This window comes from Oryzias latipes, chromosome 22, assembly GCF_053564925.1.
Source record: "Oryzias latipes strain Hd-rR chromosome 22, Olatipes_Hd-rR_3.1".
Taxonomy (NCBI): domain Eukaryota; kingdom Metazoa; phylum Chordata; class Actinopteri; order Beloniformes; family Adrianichthyidae; genus Oryzias; species Oryzias latipes.
In genome coordinates, this window is record NC_136258.1 from 4,287,333 (window position 1) to 4,309,522 (window position 22,190).

Sequence of the window (22,190 nt, forward strand, 5' to 3'; positions counted from 1 at the left end):
CATATGTGTGTGTGCGCGCGCGTGCCTAACCCCCATGAGTCGAGGCGCGCGCGTGGACAAATAAGTAAAAAATAATAGAAACTGTTTTACTTTAAAATGAGCCGTGATTTTGTCGACCCCTTGTGGCAGCTTTTAGAAGTGCAGATAAAACTTGTGGCATTTTTCTGATGATGAAAGGTAATTAAAATCGCATTTCTGAGTTGGTGTTTTTTCAAATTGTTGTGAACCAGGAGCAGTTAAAAAATACTGTTTGAAAAAGATCTTGTGATGTAGAAAATACACTGGGCTCCCTGCTGTGCTCCATTCTGATGCATCCACTTGCAGACAAACAGATCCATGTACGTCTTCATTTTCCTCATCTGAGCTGGAATCTGGATCTAACATGACTAACGACTGGATAGCACCAGAATTGCTCGCCATTTTTGTTGCACCAGTAATGTTAGGTTGGCGGTGTGAGGGCTGTAAGCAAGTAGAGACCATGGAGACAAATGAAGAATTGGAAATGGAGTCGAGGTGAATTTCCAATGATCTCCTGTTGGTCTACAGAAACTATGTCCTAAACAAGTTTTTTGATTTGGGCTAAAATCTATCATAACCATAATTAAAAGACCACTGTGAAAGCTTTTATAAAAGATGATCGGAGTAGGACTTTTTAAATCCTTGAAATACGCAGAAATAAACTGGCTACACAAATGTATCCATTAAATTTATTAGTAATAAATTTCACTAATAGTATTAATAAAAAGGAAATCTTTTGTTAAACAGTATAAATTCAGTTGAACGTGATTTTTGTCTGAGTTCTCTCATTCTTTGACACAAATTAATGGATTTTGTGGTAAAAATGTAACCCTGATGTAGCACTTTGGGAGAAAAAAAAGTCTGTCATTAGAATACAATCATATAAGTGACATTGGAATGACCATAACCAGACATTCAAAGACACATCTGACATAAAAACCAGCAGCATTCATCTGCAGAATCATGTCATTGCATAGCAGACTCAAGCCTGAAGCTGCAAAAATCAAATCTTCTGTTTCCATCTTAAATGCACTTTAATCATTCTTCATCACAGGTTTCTTTCTTCAAATGTTCATTCAAAGGAATGAAGGATCACTGCTGTGTTTCAGATGAGCTGAAACTGATTGTGAAAGTGTGATCATCTGTCAGAGAGCATGGTGTACCATCAAGGTCAAAGGTTAATACTGAACCCACTTCCTTTGTGACTCAAGTTTAGGTGAACAGATGAGAGAAGAAAGCCACTCAGAGAGCACACCTCCAACACCTCTGGCACATTTCGGAGTCCCGCTCAAAACTTCCACCAGCATTCTGGTTCAGGGCAACACCCCGCTCCCCCACGAGTGCCTGGTCAGTAAACGTCTCTCAGAGTGGTGACGGTCAGGGACCGTGACAGTTCTGCGGCACTGGTGGGGCGCCACGGCTCAAAGCCAACAGTCTTGTTCCTGGAAAGCATCAAGAAGCCGTTGGCGGTGAAGCGGCCCGGGATGTTTCCCACGTCCAGCCACACAAAAGCTGCTATGGAGGAGGACTGGAGGGTCACGGTCAAGCCGCCACCATCCTGCTGCACCTTCACCTGTGGGGGGGGGGAGGCAGCATGAACATGGACATGGGTCACATGACCTTCTGCAGGAATGGATTATTTTCTTTGGAGCTCAATGATCTTAGAGGTTTGAGACGGCTACCGTGATGTTGGCTCTCTGCAGCCCCTCGGCCTCCCTGGGGGAGGACAAGAAGTGGTAGTTGTTTGAGCCCTGCTGGATGCCAGCGCTGTCTTCCAGGTGAAAGGTCAGCAGGCAGGTGAGGCGGGTGCAGCGCCCGCACCCTGCCAGCAGGGTCGCGACGGGCTGCCTGTAGAGCACCGCAGCGCTGCCTCCAGGAACAACCCGCAGGTCCGAAGTCCTGCTGCAGACTGGATCCAGATAAGCCCAGGAGTGCACGGTCACCTGACACAGAAAGTGGCAGCAAACGGAAAATGAAGGCTTTCATCATGGCTGAGGTCAAAGGTCAACCCCCGCCTGACTTCATACACACACCCCACTGTGAAGGGGGTGGAGTCACTGCTCCACTTTCCACAGTGACAAATGATGATCAGTTACTGTTTAATACCTGCTTATGGAAGGAATCCCTGTGATCTGAACGGATTTAGATCGTTTTATTTTGAAGGGAGAACATTAAACTTGTAACAAAATCACTAAAAAGTTCATTTTTCAGCCACATTTCATGGAGATCATTTAAAAAAAAAACATTTGAGAACTTTTAGCAACAAAAGCTGGAACCAAAAAAAACTATATTATCCCTTATGTATGTATGTATGTATGTATGTATGTATGTATGTATGTATGTATGTATGTATGTATGTATGTATGAATCTATTTAGTTATTCATCTAACTTGTCCTGTCCAGCAGCTGAGGAAACCGTTTAGAGCTGACCCAACCCCTGGGCCAAGGACCGGTACCGGTCCGTGGGTCATTTGGTACCGGGCCGCACAGAAAGAATAAATAACTTACATTACTTCCGTTTTACTTATTTCGGAATCTGAAAGATGTTTCATTCATCTTCTACCGTTTATTCCCTTTCGGGGTCATGGGGCTGCTGGAGCCTATCCCGGCCACTTGTGGGCGAAGGCAGGGGACACCCTGAACAGGTCGCCAGTCTGTTGCAGGTTAGAATATCCACAATCACACACCCACACACTCTCACATTCACACCTAGGGACAATTTAGGTTGACCAATCAACCTATGAAGCATGTTTTTGGATGGTGGGAGGAAGTTGGAGTCCCCGGAGAAAACCCACGCATGCACGGGGGTAACATGCAAACTCCACACAGAAAGGTCCTCTGTTGATGTTTTGGTCAAGGTCCCTTCTTGCTGTGACCACTACGCCACCGTGCAGTCCGAAAGATGTTTTATTTTGAAAAATAGCCCGATTCTCTGTTCCATCCATCTATGTCTCTCTTGACGCAGGCCAAGGCGCTCTTCTCGGTCACATGATAGGTTACGCTAAAATAAAACCCAGGAGCTAGCAAAATGAGTAAAAAACAAACATCTTTGGAAAGTTTTTATGATAAAAGGGAAAAGGCTCAGCCAGGAGGCAGAAGAGGAGCCTTCAACTTCCAAAAAAAGAAAGTTACATTTAAAAGACAGTACTTCTTTTTTGCACCATGAGTGTGGGAAGGGGAGAGGAGGATGACACCTGTGCGATGTTTAATGTTGCGCGTGTCAAAATAAAAGCTTGGTGTTCATCTTGTCACATATCTGTTCCTCCTTCAGTGTAGCGTTAAAATAGTCTCCGCCTACTTCTTAAAGACCGGTCTGTGAAAACTTGCTGTGACGTCATACCGGTCTGTGGCGCTAAAAGGTTGGGGACCACTGATATAAACAACAAATAATTCACACTTGTATTGTTGAAGAAATCCTGACTTTTTTAAGCAGAAATTCAGAATAGATTATTTGACAGCTTTAGATGGATAGAACTTTAACCGATCCCACCACTGGGACATTGATTTGTTACCATAGCTCCAAAAACAAGACAATAATAAGGAGGGACAGATTATAATAGGTAATAAATAGCATCAAAAAACAGAGTTGAGAAATTTCAACAGGTAAAAGAGCAGAGATTCATTGAGGTTGTGGTGTTTCAGAGGAACGTACCACTGCTCTGAGCTTCAGGTCAGCGCTCAGGTCCGAGACCGCATAGATGATCAGGGCGCCGTCGTCCTCCACGGAAACGGGAAGAAGGGGGGCGAAGAAGCTCCTCGCAAAGTAATGCAGCATCTTCCACTTCCCTCCGAACTCTGCCTCCAGAGGAACAGGGCGGAGTCATGGTCCACGCTGCCACGCCTGCAGCAGCTAAGAGGCAGACACTCACCCAAAGACGACCAGGACGGCGCCGGCCAGATGTCGTTCAGCTGCCAGTAGAGGGCGCCCATAGTGTGACCTTTGCCCCCCACAACTTGGCTGCGGCTGCTCCGGTAAAACTCCGTCTGAGCCTTCACGCACTGTGCTTGCATGACCTGCACATGAAGCAGCACAGCAGCAGAATCAAAACCCCAGCAGTGAGGGACGCGGAACATCCCTTCTACATCTTAGGCTTGGAATTATGAGTTCATTCAATATGTTTTTTTGTGGTTGCTTCAGCAGGTCTGGGTTTGTTTGTGTCGTGCTTGAGAAGAGACGGAAAGCTCTGGAACCTTCAGCAGGCTGAAAACATTTCCTTCCAGATATGATGAAGTGGGTGTGGCTTACCTGAGTGATGTAGAGGGTTTGGGTGAATCTCCTCAGAAGGTCAGTGGCGTTCGGGAGGTGAAAGTGCAGCGCCGCCTGTTCCAGCATTTGCTGGTTGCCGCTCTGGTGGTGCTGACGGTGCGACGTGAAGCGACTGTCAAAACTCCAGTCCTCTCCAACAGAAACCTGCAGCGGGACAGACGGAAAGGCAGTTCAGGTCAAATCGACCTTTTTAAGAACAAACGGTCACTTCTTTGATTCATTCATGGTATTGTTTTTTATCTGCGTGTTTGTCGTTTACTGGACTGCTGTGTTGCTTTCATGTTTAGATGGATTTTTTTGTGTCATTTGTTTATGGGTGTCATGTTTTAGAGCATTTTGTTGTCATGTTTGAACTGTTGATAGACTGTGTGAAGCATGTTTCATTTATTTTATTTTATTTCTTTTGTTGTTTTCTCTGGATTTTATGTGTTTAGTTTTTTATTTTTGGGTTGTTGATTTGTTTGTTTGTCATAACCAGATTTCTGCTTGTTTTCTATTGCCATATTTGTGTGATCGCTCTCAATTTGTTGTAGTGTTTGAGTTGTCACATTAAAATTGTCATGTTTGTTGTTTTCTTTAGTTGGCTTTCACGTTTTCTCTACAATCCCACTTGGATTGTTGTGTTTGTTTTTGTCTCATCTGAATCCCTTTTTTGGTGTTTAGATTGGATTTGTTTGTTTGTTTGTTTTACTCGCCTGTATTTTTGTTTTGTTGTCGTTTTGTACGACCAAGTATCGGGGCCTCATTAAAAGTAAAGAATAAATACATTTACAAGAATAAATTCATTAAATTCTGAGAAAGAAATCGTCATTTTACACATTTTAAACTCGTAAAATTAGGAGAAAAAAGTCGACATTTTTTGAGAATAAACTTGTGGAAGTATGAGAAAAAGAATCTATATTTCATGATAATAAATTCATAACTACATCAATTCTAAATGGAGATTTAAAGTTTTTTTACTTGTCCTGTCCAACAGCTGGGCAGACAGATGAGAACTAAGGGCCTCTTGTGTTGGACATATTTTATGTTACCAACAGGGGTTATTAATCTTCAGACAAACCAAAGGTATGACTGAACAAACCCCTTTTGTAATTGAGGCCAAACTTTATTCATTTCAACCATGTTTGAAAATCTTTGGTGTTGGACCGGACGGAAAAGGAAAGAAGGGAAGAAGAGAGAGGGACGTTAGAGAGAGGGGGGGTAGGAGGGTGATTATAGAGGGTGAGGGGGGTAAAACATGAAACAGCATTAAGCAACAAGTTGCTGGATGGTTATAATCATTAGTCAGGTTCAGATGTAATAAAGGTCTATAACCTTTTAAAAATTAAAGTAAAAATGTATGTGGCAAAAGGCTGCTGACCTACAAAAATAGAAACTACAACAAAAAAGAATCAACACAGAGTTTCTGTGCGAGATTCCAGCGCATTGTAAGTGGTTACCTCAACATGGGTTCCCAACTATTTTATTCAGTCAGCATTGTTTTATATTAGGTATGAGGATATGGAAAAGAATTTGCAGGAAACTCTTCAGACGAAGATTCTTGACCCACAAGGAGTGAATTTCCGTCCAGCAGGCAGTAAAGTCCACATGCATTATGGCACATGGACTTGTATGACTGACCAAAGCTTTATGGCATCACCATAAATGGCTGCATTGATGAATTCAGTCGCCATGTAGCGTGGACTGAGGATAACACAGCCAGTTAGCTTTCCTTTATCAAAAAATGCCTTTTCCATGTAAAATTATGACTTTTTTCTCTTTAATCTCGTAAAAGAACCTTTTTCTCATCATTTTACGGGTTTAATCCTGTAAAATTACGACTTTTTTCCCATAAATGTATGACTTTATTATCGTGAAATGAATACTCTGTCGTAGTCTGGAGTAATGGCAAACCCTTTTCATTGTGGGTTTGTTTGTCAACTTGATTTTTTGGGATTGTGGTGCTCGCTGCAGATCAGAAAACCCTGTAGGGGAGCTGTGCTTTTGTCTGCGAATGAAGACGAGCAGCAAAGCTCACTCACAGGCTGCAGGGTGGAAAACGAAGGCCAGGACTGGAAGCCGTATTCAGAGGCGAAGCGGGTCCGAGGGAATGTGGTCCAGTCCCAGCAGTCTGACAGGTAGCTGTAGAAATGGACGTCTCCGTAGTGAGGGTTGTACGGGTCTGCAGCCACCCACCCCTCCTGCTCTGACTCCACCCCGTTCGTGGGGCTGGAGACGAGAAAGGGACGGCTGGGGTCCTCCTGCAGGTTTTAACAGGTTTTAACCGGATTGATCAGGAAAACCCAAACTCTTCAGCAAAGGGACCACGTCTGAGAAGTCCTTGCCCTACAGTCACCTTCTGTACAATCTTCCGGATGTTGTCCACGTAAAGCGTCACGTAGTCTTTGACGTACACTGGCCGCTGGGAGGCGGATATGTTGAACCAGTTTGTTGCCAAAGCAGCTTCGTTTTCATTGTTGCCGCTCCAAATTATGATGGAAGGGTGAGACTTCAGACGCCCAACCTGACAGGGTTCAAAAGAAAAAGGACATTCCTTCTGAGTGCAAGAAAGACAACTTTTTTCAATGTGCTGAAAGCCCCACTCCAATCATCTATTGATCTGTTGTAAGTGAATGCCATTTTAGGCAAAATACAAAACAATTTTCTGAGACATAGTTCCTGCAGAGCGACAGGAGTTATGAGCAGGATCCCATCACCCATTTGTTTGCAATGTCTCCTGCCAGCTTAGAGCCCCTCAGACCCCCAACCTAACCTTTCTGGTGCAACAAAAATGGCGAGCACCACTGGAGTTTTCGAATGCCAGCTCAGGGAGGAAAACAAAGACGTGCGTGGATCTACATGGTCGTCTACGAGTGGATGCATCGGAGCGGAGCGGCGCAGGGAGCTTGTGGGCCGCCCAGTCACCAATACCATCTTCCTCTTACTGCATTTTTAGTCTGCTGACAACATTTTAAATTAGATGTAATTTTGAAATTAATTATCTTCCTAAATGTCCTCCATCGTCAGAAAACACCACCAGACCATGTTAGAAACACCCCAAACATTGTTTTGGTCTTGAAAGACAGCTTCACACATTTCAGCAGAAGGAAAATTTCACATGGACCAACCTGCTGGACGGCCTCCTCTCTGACCGTCTGGATAAAGTCAGCCTCAGTGGGGTACATGGCGCAGGCAAACATGAAGTCCTGCCAGACCTGAGGAGCAAGAGGACAGCTTTCAGCAGCATGCTCGCTAACGTGGCCTTCTGTCCAAAAACGTCTGTCCAACAATCGGACGTCTGAGCCAACAAACAGATTTAGATCAAACAGATTAAAACACTTTGAAAACGTTCCATATTTTAATCGTTCAGGTGTTTTGAAGAAAAGCATGGGGGGGGGGGGGGCATCTTCTGACCTTTTCAGGATTCTATCATTTAACTTTTTATTAACGCTGTCCACTGCACTGAGGAGGAGGCAGCTGCAGCAGAGTTTTTTCCTTTTCCCACACTGTTTCCATGAGACAGCGTTTCTTAAAATGTCTGTCATCTGCTGGGATCTTTGCTCTGACCTCCTGTTCTCCTGAATTCAATGATTTTCAATTCTCTCTCAGCTCCTTTAAAGTGAATCAACTGCTTACCATGATCCCCATGTCATCGCACATGTCATAGAACAGATCCTGTTCATACACACCGCCCCCCCAGACCCGGAGAGCATTCATGTTTGCATCCACCGCCGACCGGAGCAGGTTCTTCAGGCTGCAACACAAACACACAGAGACGGTCTCGTCCATCCATTGATTCTTCTAATTGTCATGTCATAAACCAAAAAGACAAAAGAAAGGTTGTTTTTCATAAGAACCCGCACTCACACAGCAGGGGTAACTTGGTCCTGGAAGGCGTGCGCTGGGATCCAGTTGGAGCCTTTCAGGAAAATTGGCTTCCCGTTGATTTGAAAGTAAAAGCTTAAGCCTGGAGATCCAGGGATGGGCTCCTGGATGAGCTCCACGGTGCGAAAATAGACCTGCAGCAAAGACGGAGGTCAGACTTTCACACTGAGAAGTAAGAGAAAACAAGATCCTCAGACTCAGTTTAGGTCGGAGCTTTCACGACATCCCATGACCGGAAATTTACGATCTGGATCAGCAACTTTAGTCTGGGCTTTAAAAGCATAAATGAACTTCACCACAGCCTACGAATCATTCAAAGTCTATGAGCTTTAATGATCACAAGTGAGGCTGACCTTAACCTCTCTGTCCAGCATCAAGGATCCATCCACAAACACTCTGACAGAGAGCAAATGGAAGGGCTGGTCCCCGTGTCCACTTGGCCACCAGAGCTTCACTCTGCTGCTCTGCAGAAAGGAAAACTTTCTTTTTAACCTAAAGGAACTTTACTGCACACAAAAATGGCCTCAGCATGCCTGACTCAGCACCTTCTCGATGTTAAAAGTGAACGTTCTCTTAGTCCTCCCTGGAAGGAACTGGGTCTGGAAGACCTGCTCCAAACCCAGCTCTGAGATGGAAAAGGTGACCTGAACCCCCGTGGTCCGAACCGCATCAATGAGGAGCTCCACCTGCAGCCCCCACTGAGACCCGCTCCCATCTGCATGAACAGAAAAGACTGTCAGATTACAGACTATAAACAACAGCAGGGCCAACGCCCCAGAGGAAACTCAAAGCTGAACTCCAGTGGAGCACTTCAGCCTCAGCGAGGGAAGTGCAGCCAAGCGCCGCCGTGGCGACGCATAAACCCCACAGGAGTTTAGCTTGGGGGGGGTCGTTGCTCATTTTTTGGGGGTGTAGGTACCATAACCGTTCGGCCTGGAACTTCCGTTTGGGGTCCTGGGACTAGTGCTGACATCACATTATGTGATTGGCTGTCCGTTGGTCCGATGACGTGTCAGACAGTGATTGGTCTGGACAAATTATGATACTACCATAGAAGAAGAAATTATGAAGTCCAATGTAAACAAACGTGCCCTTATTATTGTTATTATTATTATTAAATGTATGTTTGCTTGTAGTTTTTTTAATCCGTGCACCCAGTGCTTTATTATTGGCAGAACAGATCCGGAAGAACAACATTTAGCCGTGCTGACAACATTTTCAGCCACGGCTGAACTTAAACTGGAATAACAAGTGGATTGTGGCAAAATCTCTTTATAAAAATTACAAAGAATATTGTCAGACACAATTTATGACGGATAATAACTTTAAGTTACAAAAGGGAACGTGAAATGAAAATTTGTAGAGCCGGAGCCGATCTCGACGTACGTAGTTTGTTTAAGTGGTGTAGTGTGTGTAGTGTAGTGTAGTGCGTCACCGTAGTGTGACGTTACCTTTAGTCGAAAGGACCCCGAACAGAAGTTCCAGGCTGAACGGTTATGGTAGCTACAGGGGGCACAGTTACACGCATTTATTCAAACTCTCACAACAGAAACTCAAACCTTAAATGAAAAAAAAACATTAAAAAGGAGAATCCACCAAACATCGCTGAGATCGGATCAAATTCTGATAAACTGTCTGCATGGAAACAGTCTGCAGCCTCACTTTTTACTGAATATTTTAGTTTATTTCCAGAAAGAATATTGCTGCGCAGGATCCATTTTTAGATTTCACTCAATTGAGTTGAATCAGAGTGTTGCTGCTGAACGCTGGTGAACAGTCCAAAACAGCAGAGTAGGGAGGCGGAGCTAATATGCTCATCGCTGTGGCGTATAACATCCATCAATTTTCACAACCCGCTGAATCCCTTTCAGGGTCACAGGGTTGCTGGAGCCTATCCCAGCTACTGTTTGGTAAAGCAGCTGGGATAGGTGTCCACTTACATGCACACTTAGGGGCAATTTAGTGACACCAATTAAGTCAATTCAATTTTATTTATACAGCCCAAAATTACAGAAAAATCGTCTCAAAATCAGTCATAAAATACAGTAACTGATTGCTAAACTACATTAAACAGACTAAGCTAAACTGGGCATCCCTGCCCTTAACCCCTCCTTCTCTGCAGTTAACCTATGAAGCAGGTTGTTGGACTGTGGGGGGAAACCCACACATTCATGCCAGAACATGCAAACTCCACACAGAAAGGAGCCAGCCGGCATTGGAACCAGGGCCTTCTTGCTGTGAGGAAGGGTGCTAACCACTTAACCACTATGCCACAGTCTAGCCAAAAGACAAGCCAACTCTTTCAATACTTTCGTCTTTGACATGTGGAGCCTTCGACAGCCTTTCACCTTTAGAGGATGAACTGATCTTTTAGAAATCTTTCTTTGCTGGTCCACATTTGAGAAAGGAGGAGAAATTTGAGAAAGAATCACTTATTGATGAAATCTGGTTTGACACCAGAAAAAAAATACACTAAGTATTTGTTTTATTCTTAGGATAAAGCAATCTAAAGCAGAGAGCGGTGACAGTAACCGTTTCTGTGGTTCTGGGGTGTGAGCTCAGGGTCCAAACATCTCAAACTAAAGTGGTTCCTGGAGCACAGAAACCTCTACCCAGCTGCAGCTGAAACTTTTCCAAAACCATCACAATCCTCAGAAAACTCTACAGGACTCAGTTTGCTGTAAGAAAACACACGTTTATTATTTCTAACTTGTTACATGATTGTTGGTGCTATTTAATGACATTCATAACATAAAAATGTGGGTTTTTTTTTAATAAACAATCCAGTTCAGACTGTTTCCTGTGAGGAAGAGGATGAGATGAAACCTACTGTACAGAGGAAGGTATGAGAGCTGTTGAAGCTGCAGAGCATCAAACCCCTCCAGCCGTACGTCTCTCCACAGCCCCATGGTGGGAAAGGAAGGCCCCCAATCCCAGCTGAACGAGCTCTGCTCCTGACGTAAAGATTGGGTTCATTAGTCATAAAACCTATTGGAATAACTTAAAGGGTTATATTTTGCCCCCACATGCTGCTCCAGTGAAAACTATCAACTGAAAGAGCTGAAGTTTAAATCCAGAAGGATGGAAATGAAGGAAAAACGTATGAACCATTTCAAGGTTTTTCACAGTTTTCAATGTTTATTTCTGCATTTAGAATGGCACCTGCATGTTTTACAATTGAAGTTTTGAAAATGAAACCAAGTCTGGGACCAAATTCCTTCATCACTCACTACTTAGTGCACTATAACCTATAAGGTGTTCACCATTTTGATGGTGAGAGCAGCCATGTTGTTGGTTTAGAGGCTGGGATGCAGAGACAGGAAGCAGAGCTGGAGATGTTGAGGTTCTCTTTGGGAGACATGGAGAAGATCAGGAAAGAATCCATCAGAGGAACAGATAATGGTCGATGTTCTGGACATAAATACAGGGAAGCAGATGGAGATGTTTGGACACGTTGAGAGGACGAACAGTGGTGGTTCGCAGAGAAGAAGGACATGAGGGTGGAGGTGTGAGCGGGGAAAATGCAGAGGGATAGATGGAGGTGATGAGAGAGCAGCCTTTTTAGTCTCAGTATCAACAGTAGGATAAGTTCTTTTAACCCTTGTGCTATCCTAGGCACTTTACCATTGGGAGTGGGGTCATCTAGACCAGTGTTTTTCAACCAGTGTGCCGCGGCACACTAGTGTGCCACGGCACACTAGTGTGCCGCGGGAGATGGTCAAGTGTGCCGTGGAAAATTGCCCTCATTAACTGATCTAAAAACATTTCCCATCTCCAGGATTTCAGCTCTGTGTTCATCCAAACAGGCCATGATAAAACACTGAGGAGTTAGGAATATAAAAGATCTTAAAATTCTTTTTCTTTGCGTTTATTTTATTTTATTAAAGACATTTTGATAAGAATGACCGTACCGCGATTCAGCTGCAGCTTCGGCTGTATTTGGGAAAAGTCCCGCCGCTTTAACTGTCTCCACCAATCATTCTTGAGGGGCTTAATCACATGTCATCAGTCTGACCAATCAGAAGTGCTTAAAGTCTTCACTTCCTTGTCCCGATTTAGCTCGTAAAGTCGCTCAGTTCTAACAAAAATACCAGCTAAAGCTCGTCTTTAGCGGTGTAGCTTTCCACAGAATCCGGTGTCAGACCGTGGAACAAGTGAACAAAACAATGAAGCTCCGAAAACCGATCTCCAGCCGTTTTATGCACTACATCTCCCATGATGCATTGGGTTGTGAGAGTGACAGGGCACAAGGAGATCTGTTGTTAGACGTCTTGAAACCAACGAACACACATCAAACTATTTTTAAATCTTCTAACTTAACTTTTATTGAATCTTTTAGAAAAAAAACAGCTGCAGTTTCCAGCTTTTTCTGCAACAATTATCTCAAAAATGCATGTGAGATTGTGCAGGGGCTGTAGATCCATACAGACTATGAGTTTATCCTTCTTTTTTTAAATTTTTGGGATGCTGGTGTGCCGCGGGATTTTTTTTAAGGTTAAAGTGTGCCGTGGCTCAGAAAAGGTTGAAAAACACTGATCTAGACCCACTAGACAGTGCTCTGAACCTTTTTTCTTCAATGATTTGTGATCTTCACTGGTGTCCATGGATTACATGAAATCTTTCCACCTTTATCCACCTTTGTCATGGTAGGGAGAACACGTCAATGCAAGGGGGGGGGGTCATCTAAGATAGCACAAGGGCTAAAAATCTAAAGAATTCTTTTCTTTACAGTAGTTTATGCACACATTTAAAATTCCGACTTTACTTTTTAAAATGGAGATTTCCTCTCTGTTCACTCTCTACCACTCATCATATGAAGTGTTTTAAGAACAACACAAAAAAAAACTTTCTGTGTAAAGTGAGAAATTAAATAAAATGTGTACAATAACTAAACTTGTAAACTGAAATTGACTGGATTCATTGTTTTGGCGATGAAGGTAAGCGTTTAAAAAGTGGGATCTGACTTCAGACTTCCTCTGTGGTTCTTTCCGCTGCTTCTTTATTTTCAAGTAACGCAAACATTAAAAAAGTTATTAAAAGCTTTAAACCTTCAAAGACAAAAGAGTGACCTAACCTTTGACTGTTTATGAGAACTAGACTTGAGTGACCGCTCCCACTTGGCATTCCAAACCATAGCATCAAGTTCTAAACCGACCAATCAAATGCCTCAATAAAAAGTAAGTGGACTTCCGTTGAACGTTCAAAACATTTGACAGCTTTCGTGTAAAGTCATAGGGGTGTGGAAAGCTCACTCCAGATCGGTGAGAGTGGTTACCATAGAAACAAGTTCACACCGCCCTCAGCAACAAGCGTTCAAGGAACCACATTGAATAAAAACCCTTTGTAAATGCAGGTTTCAGGCTTTCTCATTCAAAATTCTTGCATTTACGTGTAGCTACGCACATTTTTAAGACAGTTTTTGGGCTCTACATGGACAAGGTGTGTCCATTGAACCCATGTTGAAAGGTAATCTAGATTGAAGTTTGACCAATCAGGGACTGAGATTTGGTAGTGACATCTGGATGGAGTTCCTTTTATTTCACAGAAGTACCAATGGTTCAAAAATTGATCATGGAGGAGAAATGAAAAATTGCAGTTTGTACCTGGCTAGAATTATATGACTAAATCTTTCATTCAAGGATTCAAGATTCACAAGATTTGAATTTTCGCACCAAATCTCCTCCAGCTGTAGGAGGCAGACGTGCTACTAATTGGTAGAAGAAGGACAGAATAAGAAGCTGCTTGTGAACTCCATTGACTAAATGGACGTTCTTGCCTGGTGTGTCCGTAGCTTTAGACTAATTCAGACCAATCCCTGCTTACTGACGTCGTCTGGCTCCAACATGGTGGTGTCTGCATCATGGAAAAAGTGCCGACTAAATTGACTTCATTTGGTTAAAGCTGGAAGTAAAGCGTTTTCAATGGGTGACGTTGCGCTGAGTCCAGTTCTCTTAAACAGTCAATGGATCAGAACACCCTGCAAACACATTCTGAGGCAGAGGAAGAGGAGGTGAGGCCTCCTTACCTTTCGGATGAAGTTTACGTGACATTCACCCTTCTGAACGTCTGGAGGACACTGAGGAGGGACTCTGTAGGACTGATGTGCTTTGCTGCGCTCAGAGGCGTACACCACCGGAGACAGGAACTGGACCTGCAGCAGATTGTCCGCTTCCTTCAGTAGCTCCCGAACGGAGAAGTCCTGCTCCAGAAAAAAAACAGCCTTACAGGAAGGAGGAGCATGGACGTGGAAATGAGGAAACCTTCTCAGCGGACTTACATATCTACGGAACATGTTGTCCGTTTTCCCAACTAAGTTCCCATTTAGGGTTATTGATGCCACAGTGTCCACGCCGTCAAAGATAAGCTCCACTTCCTGTCTGCTCCTGAAGGTCAGAAAAATGTCAGCTGCAGGTCCTAAAAGTACTGAGAAGAAAAAGTTTGCATCTGACCTGAGGTGGGCAGACGCCGCAAACGTGGTCGAGTACGTCCAGTTTTCCAGAGCAATCCAACGGTACGACACGTCGTTAAACCTGAAATAAGGATCCTGGAAAGGGGGGAGGAGCTTCAATTTCTCGGGTCTTAATATTTTTAGTTGCACCACAGAAGAAACATTCTTACTCAACACATCATTGAAATGTGATCTAAGATGAGGGAGGGTCTAATCCAGGCATGTCCAAAGTCTGGCCCACAGGGTCTTGTCAGAAAATCTATAATACATGGCCCCACGAGTATCCAAAAACTGTGTGTATGATTTCCTGATTGGAATTGGCTAAATGACGTTATATGAAGATGTAAACATGTGGCAACAACTGTGGCCACCTGATCTTCAGAGTCTATAGGGCCAAGGAAGAGGAACAAATTTAATTGTTTCCCTGATCAAAACCACAGGAGATTGTACATCTGAATAAGAGAATTATTTGTTATTTTCCTGTTCACATGATTTACATTGAGAAATTTACAGTAAGCATTTAATCATGAATGGTATATAACATCAGAGAGCCTACATCATGCTGTTCTTAAGCCTTTCAGAGTAAACTCTATCCATCTATATGATAATATTCCCTTTGACACACTAAAGAATGATTTTTTTTCCTGAGCTCATTTTTTCACCTAAAAGTAAGATGCCTCGATCTCTGAGGCCCCGCCTTTCACTCCTTGTGGGCGCCGCCCATTCAATGACATCATGTCTGGGTTTCATCCATTAAAACAAACATCCAAACTTCTGCAAAGATGGATGTGTGTTTTGCGTACATGGAATGAAAGCATTTGGCCGATCGCCGCTAGCTCTGGGGGTGGTGCTGCCCGTGCAGACTCTTTCTGGACCTGTTTGTAACATTTTTAGAAAATATTACAAACGCCAAACAATTGATTTAAGATTACTTTACTTCACATATTTATCTTTATTCTTAAAGAATAATTTAAAAAAACCAGCGGGCTGAAATGATCAACAGGGAAAAACACTGGGATGGACTGAAAGGGTTAATGTTGGAGCTTTGCTGCAGAGCCAATAGGAAGGCTTTATCTGGATAACATCACTCCTCCACATTAGCATATGGTAACACTAGTTAACGAGCAGACAATTAGTTATTCACTAGTTCACTAGGGACTTTTACAAGAATGCACGGGTGAACTAGTAAGAAAGTAATGTCAGGGCTCCAGACTGCGACCATTTGGTCGCATTTCGCGACCAAAATTTGAGAATGTGCGACTGAATTTTACATCCAGTCGCACATGTGCGACCAGTGAATTTGCCTCCCCCACCCTCCGTATTTTTTATACATTAAACGTGGAAGGGGCACGTCAATGATCAATGAAATAATCAATGAGACGCAAGCCCACACGCACGCAGGCAGACACACACACTCGCGCACATACTCATGAAACGCGAGCACACACTCGCGTGATGCCTGTGTGTGAGGCGGCCACTGCGTGTGAGAAGAATAGGGAAAGCCACTGTAAGTGGCTAAAATGCGTGGAGGGGGCGGGGCCTAGAGATAATCGACTGCGCGTAAACATCTGTGGGAAGGAAACGGAGACAAATATCATCACAACCTGATATGTGCGTCTGAACTATGGGTAAGCGAACTATTGATTCATTCTTCCGACCTGCGGCTAGTGTACCAGTGCCAGACTACAGCGGGGGGTCTCAAACTCGCGGCCCGCGGGCTATTTGCGGTCTCCAAGATGATATTTTGCGGCCCTGCCTTAATATGAAAAAGTTCAATTTTAATGCGGCCTGCCAGTTTGCATGAAAGACACTTTTTCATTGTCGTGCGCGGAGCTGACCAACCAATCACAGTGGGGTATATGACTCTTGGGGGCGTGACAATGACAGGGTTTGAAAGCAGGAAACCTGACAGCCCCCTCCCCGGACCACATTAAGGAGTTCCTTACTTTCCTTTTTAGAACGTATGTATTCACTCCTAATTTTCTACATACATGCAGTCCGTGCTGAACTTTTCTCTGGGTCACACAGACCCGGAGGAAGGTTTAGGTTTTGGTTACGGTTACGGTGGCGCATCAAACGGTTATGCACGGTTGTTACGGCAGCACACCGCTCCCGCGGTAGTCGGGTCAGCTGAGGAGAATAAATGTCCCACACCTACATGCGTGACAGCTAACGGGGCTTGAACTTTAAACACGCTCGAGCAAAAACAACATTAGTCTTAGACACACTGAAAACACTTGGGGAAAATGCAACGATAGACGTGTTTGAGATGAAGGCGAATCTGCAGCAAGACTGAAGGACAGGAAGTTGGAGTTGTCCTTAACATTCAATTTAGTTTTAATATTCTTCTCCCCCTTAGTATGATCTGTGTTATTATATATTTTATGATTATTTTAATGTTTTGTGATGTATGTAGCCTTTTTTAATGAATTGGTATTTTAAATTATTTTAATTAATCACTCCACTACAAAAACCATCAGGACACATGTCCCATAATGCATTGTTTTGTAGTCTGTAGGGCAGCTTTCAGTCAGTTCAGTACTAAATTTCCAGCTGTGTCCGGGTAGGTTTGCCCCTTGCTCCGCCCCTTTCTCGCGATATTTTTGTGATGATTGACAGTTGATGTTGGAGCAAAAACAAAAATATATGTCACACACCAGGTGATCTGCGCAGCGTTGAGTTCACCTGGGTGATCTCAAACACGCTTATTGTGCATCTTGGCTGCACCTATTTAGTGTCACAAAGATAAATTTCCATCTGTTTTCTTTACTATTTGTACCGTCATGACAGCGATGGTGCTGTCAGTTTACCTGTTGTTGCATCTTCAAAAGTGCAGAATAAAATGTGACACTGAATTTGAAACAGCACATTGTAATTTCTGCATCTATTATTAAAGTATTTATTAGTAATACAGTGGAAATTAGTAGATTTGGTTAGCATGTTGATTTACGGTATGCGCCCCTAAATTGCTGGACCCCTAATAATAAGCAGCTGCTTCTGGGATGTCCATTTTTTCCACATTCTGTATTGTGAGATTTGTTGCTTTTGACGCATTGTGGAAAAATAAAAATAAAATAAAAATAAAATAAATAAATTTTCTGGTTGTGCCCCTAAAAGTTTCAGTTGGGGGCCACTGTGCTCCTAGTGAAAAAAGTTAGTCTGGAGCCCTGAATGTGCTCACTAGTTAACTAGTCGCCTTTATGCACTGCCCAAGTTAACTTGTGCAATTTTTCATCTCTTCATCTCACTTGTCAACTAGTTAACATTCTGCATGTCACTGGTAAACTAGTATGAGATTTTGGTCACACTAGCTTTACAGGACCCTTACAAGTGAACTTGTAGAAAATGTGCATGTATCTAGTTAACTAGTGGCCTTTTAGATTGTCACTAGTTAACTAGTAAGCACAAATAAGGCCCACTAATAAACTAGTTCATATTTTTGGCTGTCACTAGTTAACTAGTCTTACTTTTGGTATTACTAGTTAGGCTTAAAACAGCCTAACGAATGGCCTCCCAGCCTGCCATTGAACCCGCTCGTTTTTGTGGGTTGGGAGGGGCTGATGCTCAGAGCGCGGCTTTTTAGAGGAATACTGAGAAATGCATGAATGGATCAAAATACCACTTTGGGGATGTTTACAGAGAGGAGTTCACATCATAACACTTAAAAGCTCAAGAAGTTGATTTTGCATGATATAGAACCTTTCATGCTGATGAAAGGTTTTTTTTTAAAGACGAAATCTGATTGAGCTGTTGATGGGGCCCCAGCTGTCCTCGAACAGCAAAATCAGCGCAGAAAAGCACATTCAGGAGATGGTCTCCTGCAGCTTAGCGCTGATTTGGCAACCATTATAGATTTAAATATGTGGGAATTACATCATCCGTTATTTTGTCTGGACACCACTGGAAACATAAATTCATATGATGGTTTAGTTTCTCAGATCTGCACTTCCGGCTTCGGCGATCAGGCTGCCGGTCCGAAGACATAGCTAGTCCCCCGGAAAGTTTCAACGAACCGCGGTGCGTCCAAAGGATGACAGCAGAAGGTGGAAATGCTGCTACGTAGTCCTGAGAAGCTGTGTACAATCACCAGGAGAGCACAACCGTCACAAAGCCATCTCCCCTGCCGCTAACACAAAGCTACAAGCCTGGCCGCACTGCTCCTAGCATGTCTGTCGGACACATGGATATAGCATTGACGTCATCGCCTCCCCTCTGGAAAATGCTAAATTGAATTGAAATATGCAACAGTATTCGCAGGGTGGATGTTAAAATGAAAATGCAATCCCCTCTTTGCATTTTCGTTTTAATTATGACACAGAATAAGCGGTTTTTAAGTAGAAATGAAAAAGCATTTGGAAGTATTGATTTTTCATTTTTTGATACAGCTTCATTTTGAAAATGAAAAAACATTTCTGTTAATCCATTTTAATTGTCAAATTAGACATTTCTAAATGAATTTTGCTACAAATTTACGAGAGAACTTTTAGAAAATGAAATGTCAAATACCATTTTCATTATCATTTAATTAAGTGACAGAAAAAGCAGTGTTGAGGAAGGAAATGTGAAAGCATTTTGGTAGATTGCTTTTTCATTTTAATTTTGAATCAAAAAATGCAGTTTCATTTAGAAAATGAAAACTAATTTCTGATTTTGACTTTTGTTTTTAATTATGCTACAGAATCGCTTCCATAGCTGACTGGTTGGCCCTCACAAATATTCACCCCTCCCAAAAACCCTCTTTGCAAAAGGTTTGGACACCCTGGTTTAAGCAAACTCAGTGGCCCAGTGGTAGAGTGTCCATGATGAAACAGCTCGGTTGTGGGTTAGAGTCCATGGTCAGATCCCATCAATGACTAGAAATGGGACCCAACTCAACATTCAGCATTAAAGTCTTACTCCTTTCATCTTTTGATCTGTTAGTGTTCCCACTGGTCTTTTAAATACAATTATGTTGTTTTTAGCCAAAGTAAAAAAAAGTACTTTTTTTTAGAAATTCACCTCCAAATTGTGAGCTGAACCTCTAGCTACTCAGAGCAGGGAGCTTCTGAGCGGTCCAGCATCATTTCTGTCTCTTTTTCAAACTTTCATCTGGTCCTGATTTACAACAATTTCAATAAAAAATACTCAGAAATGCAATTTCAAGATTAATTTCCTTTACGTGTGTCTTTAATCCTAACCCCCCCCCCCCCCCCCCCCCCACACACACACAAATAAACACGTTTCATTAGACTGGGTCTTACTCTTAGGGGTCACCCTTCATAACCCTTTGTGGCCCCGCCCCCAAGCACGAGTCCTTCACTATTGATCCCGTCAGGATTCGTTTCTATAGACGGTTAATATATTAAAACCTTTCGGTCCAGATCAGAATCTTGTTAGGTGTCTCACCTGGATGAGTCCTTCCCGCCGCAGGGCAGAGTGCACGCAGCCCGGTACCACCGCGGGCAGAACCAGGGCTCCATCCTGGCCGGACAGCGTCCACGTCCCGCTTAAACTGAGCTGTTCCGGAACCGGAGAAAACACCGAGCAAACCCCAGTGAACAGCAGCGCGCACGCGCACCAATACATGCTCTGCGCCGCACAGGACCCCCCGTCAAACCGGAACCGAGGGCGTGAAAGCACGCTTCCTCATGTGACCCGTCAGTCAGCTGATCACAACCCGGAAGTGTGTTCACAAAAACACGAGAGGTTAACCTCTGCTGGAAAAATGGGTACAAAATAAAAAAAAACTAAATTTTAAATACTCCAAGAATATTGCAATCAATTTTATTCATGCATGTTTATTAATTAATGCTTTAACTCAACCGTGAGAGACAGGATGTAAAAATGTATCCAGGAAATCACATTCTGTGATTTTTAAAGAATGAATTTACATGATGGAGCAGAAAATAAGTATTTGGTCAAAAACTAATAAAGTTTACCTCAATATCTTGAAATATAACCCAGGTTGTCAATGATAGAGGGCAAACGTTTCGTGTGGGTCTTCTGCAGGTTTAGACAATAGCTGTTATTCTGCGATGTTTTGGGTTTGTTGCTGCAAACTTTCAGCTCCCTCCACAGGTTCTGGAGACAGGCCTGGCCACTCCAGCACCTTGAAATGCTTTTTACCTGCTCCTTCATTATCTGGACAATGTGTTGGTGAGCATTGTCGGATTCATGTTTTATCCTCAGGGATTAAAGGATGTTTCTGCCTAAAAAACTCACCATATTGGACTCTTTTCCATGGATCAGTTGTCCTGTCCCCTTGGAAGAAAAGCAGCCCCAAAGCATGATGTTTCCACCCCCATGCTTCCCAGTCAGTATGATGTTCTTCAAATGGAACTCAGCATTCTTCCCCAGATAAGCCTTAACAGCCTTTACACAAGATTCAACAACAGCTTCTTCCCAGCAGCAATCAGAATGCTGGCACAGGACATCAGAGAGGGAAGACTGGACTGACTCATATGACATGCCATCCAGCTAGGACAATAAGTGCTATAAACAATTAACTCCACATGTGCAATAATTCTTTTGAAAGATTGGGACGTTGCAACATTCATATTCATATTTATTTATTCATATTTATATTTTATGCTTTGTACTCTTGTCTAATTTTATTTTATTTCTTCTTAAATTTTGTCCTTTTTTATATTCACCCTGACCTGAGAGATCCCATAGAAAAATTCTGATGTACTGTATGTGCAAACGGCAATAAAAACCTGAATCTTTAACAACCAAAAGCAATCCGAAACAAAACAAAACAACCAAAAAAACATTTGCTGGTGTAAGCAGGGGTATTTTTGAGGCCCTACAAGTTTTGAATCCAAAACGATGTAGTCTGTTGCTATAGTAACTCGTGGTCCTGGGGTTCCAGCTCTCTTTAGATCATTGACCAGTTCCGTGTAGTTTTTGGCAGTTTCCCTCACCGTTCTCTAGATTTTCAGTTGATTAACAGTTGATCTCTTCTCGTCAAGTGGGTTCATTCCAGTCTTGTTCAGGTGAACAATCTTGTCCCCGGTGTCCTTAGACGTCCCTTAGACGTCGTTGGTATTGGGAGAGAGGTTGCAGTCTTGACTGTTTAAGGGTATGGATAAGTGTCGTTTATACAGCTCACCTGTTCAATAGGAACCATTAATACAGGAAACGTGGAGAATATAGAACTTCTTAAAGAACACACATGTCTGTGAGGAACATAATTTATGTTGTTTGTAGGAAAGGCTTGCGTGCAACCACGATACTAATTACTTATGTAAAAATCAATGTGATTTTCTGGATTTTTTTTTTTTACAATTTTTCTCTGACAGTTTAAGCGTACCTATGATGAACAGACCTCCTCAGATTTATAAAGGGCCAACCACCGGTGGTGTGCCTCCTGCCTAGGCGCCGGGGTAGGTCTCGAGCGGCCCAGGGCGCCTTGGGGTGGGGCGGGTCCCTGCCTGGGCGGGGGCTCCAGCTCTGAGTGCTCTCTGTTCCTCCTGCTCCTCGGGAGGCTCCTCCTTGGCCTCCGTCTCTGTGGTGGGGGCCGGTGCGCAGGAGGGTGGTTGCTTCCGGGCTTTTTTCTGGCGGAGGGGCTCTTGGATGCCTGGATCGGCCGAGTTGCCGAGCTGTCTGCCCCTG

The 22,190-nt window shown here is 43.3% G+C and overlaps 1 protein-coding gene across 1 annotated transcript; it reads right to left on the reverse strand.

The window, feature by feature from the left end:
• Positions 1-693: 693 nt before the first annotated feature.
• manba (mannosidase, beta A, lysosomal) lies at positions 694-20,258 on the reverse strand. The gene is made up of 17 exons (XM_011490784.4): positions 19,983-20,258; positions 14,599-14,693; positions 14,427-14,532; positions 14,175-14,348; positions 10,980-11,103; positions 8,695-8,864; positions 8,503-8,613; positions 8,132-8,283; positions 7,901-8,018; positions 7,393-7,479; positions 6,621-6,788; positions 6,307-6,525; positions 4,265-4,429; positions 3,888-4,032; positions 3,671-3,813; positions 1,701-1,961; positions 694-1,591 (listed from the first exon to the last, which is right to left on the reverse strand). The coding sequence occupies exons 1-17, from the start codon at positions 20,160-20,162 to the stop codon at positions 1,367-1,369; spliced, it is 2,643 nt and encodes an 880-aa protein (XP_011489086.1). The 5' UTR covers positions 20,163-20,258; the 3' UTR covers positions 694-1,366.
• Positions 20,259-22,190: the final 1,932 nt, after the last annotated feature.

Excerpts from the sequence above, each read along its gene's own strand:
- manba (XM_011490784.4), bottom strand. The coding sequence starts at position 20,162 with ATGTATTGGTGCGCGTGCGCGCTGCTGTTCACTGGGGTTTGCTCGGTG. Across the intron at positions 8,865-10,979 it reads CTCATACCTTCCTCTGTACA|ATGGGAGCGGGTCTCAGTGG; the intron begins GTAGGTTTCATC and ends CTGTTCATGCAG. Across the intron at positions 8,284-8,502 it reads TGCTGGACAGAGAGGTTAAG|GTCTATTTTCGCACCGTGGA; the intron begins GTCAGCCTCACT and ends TCTTTGCTGCAG.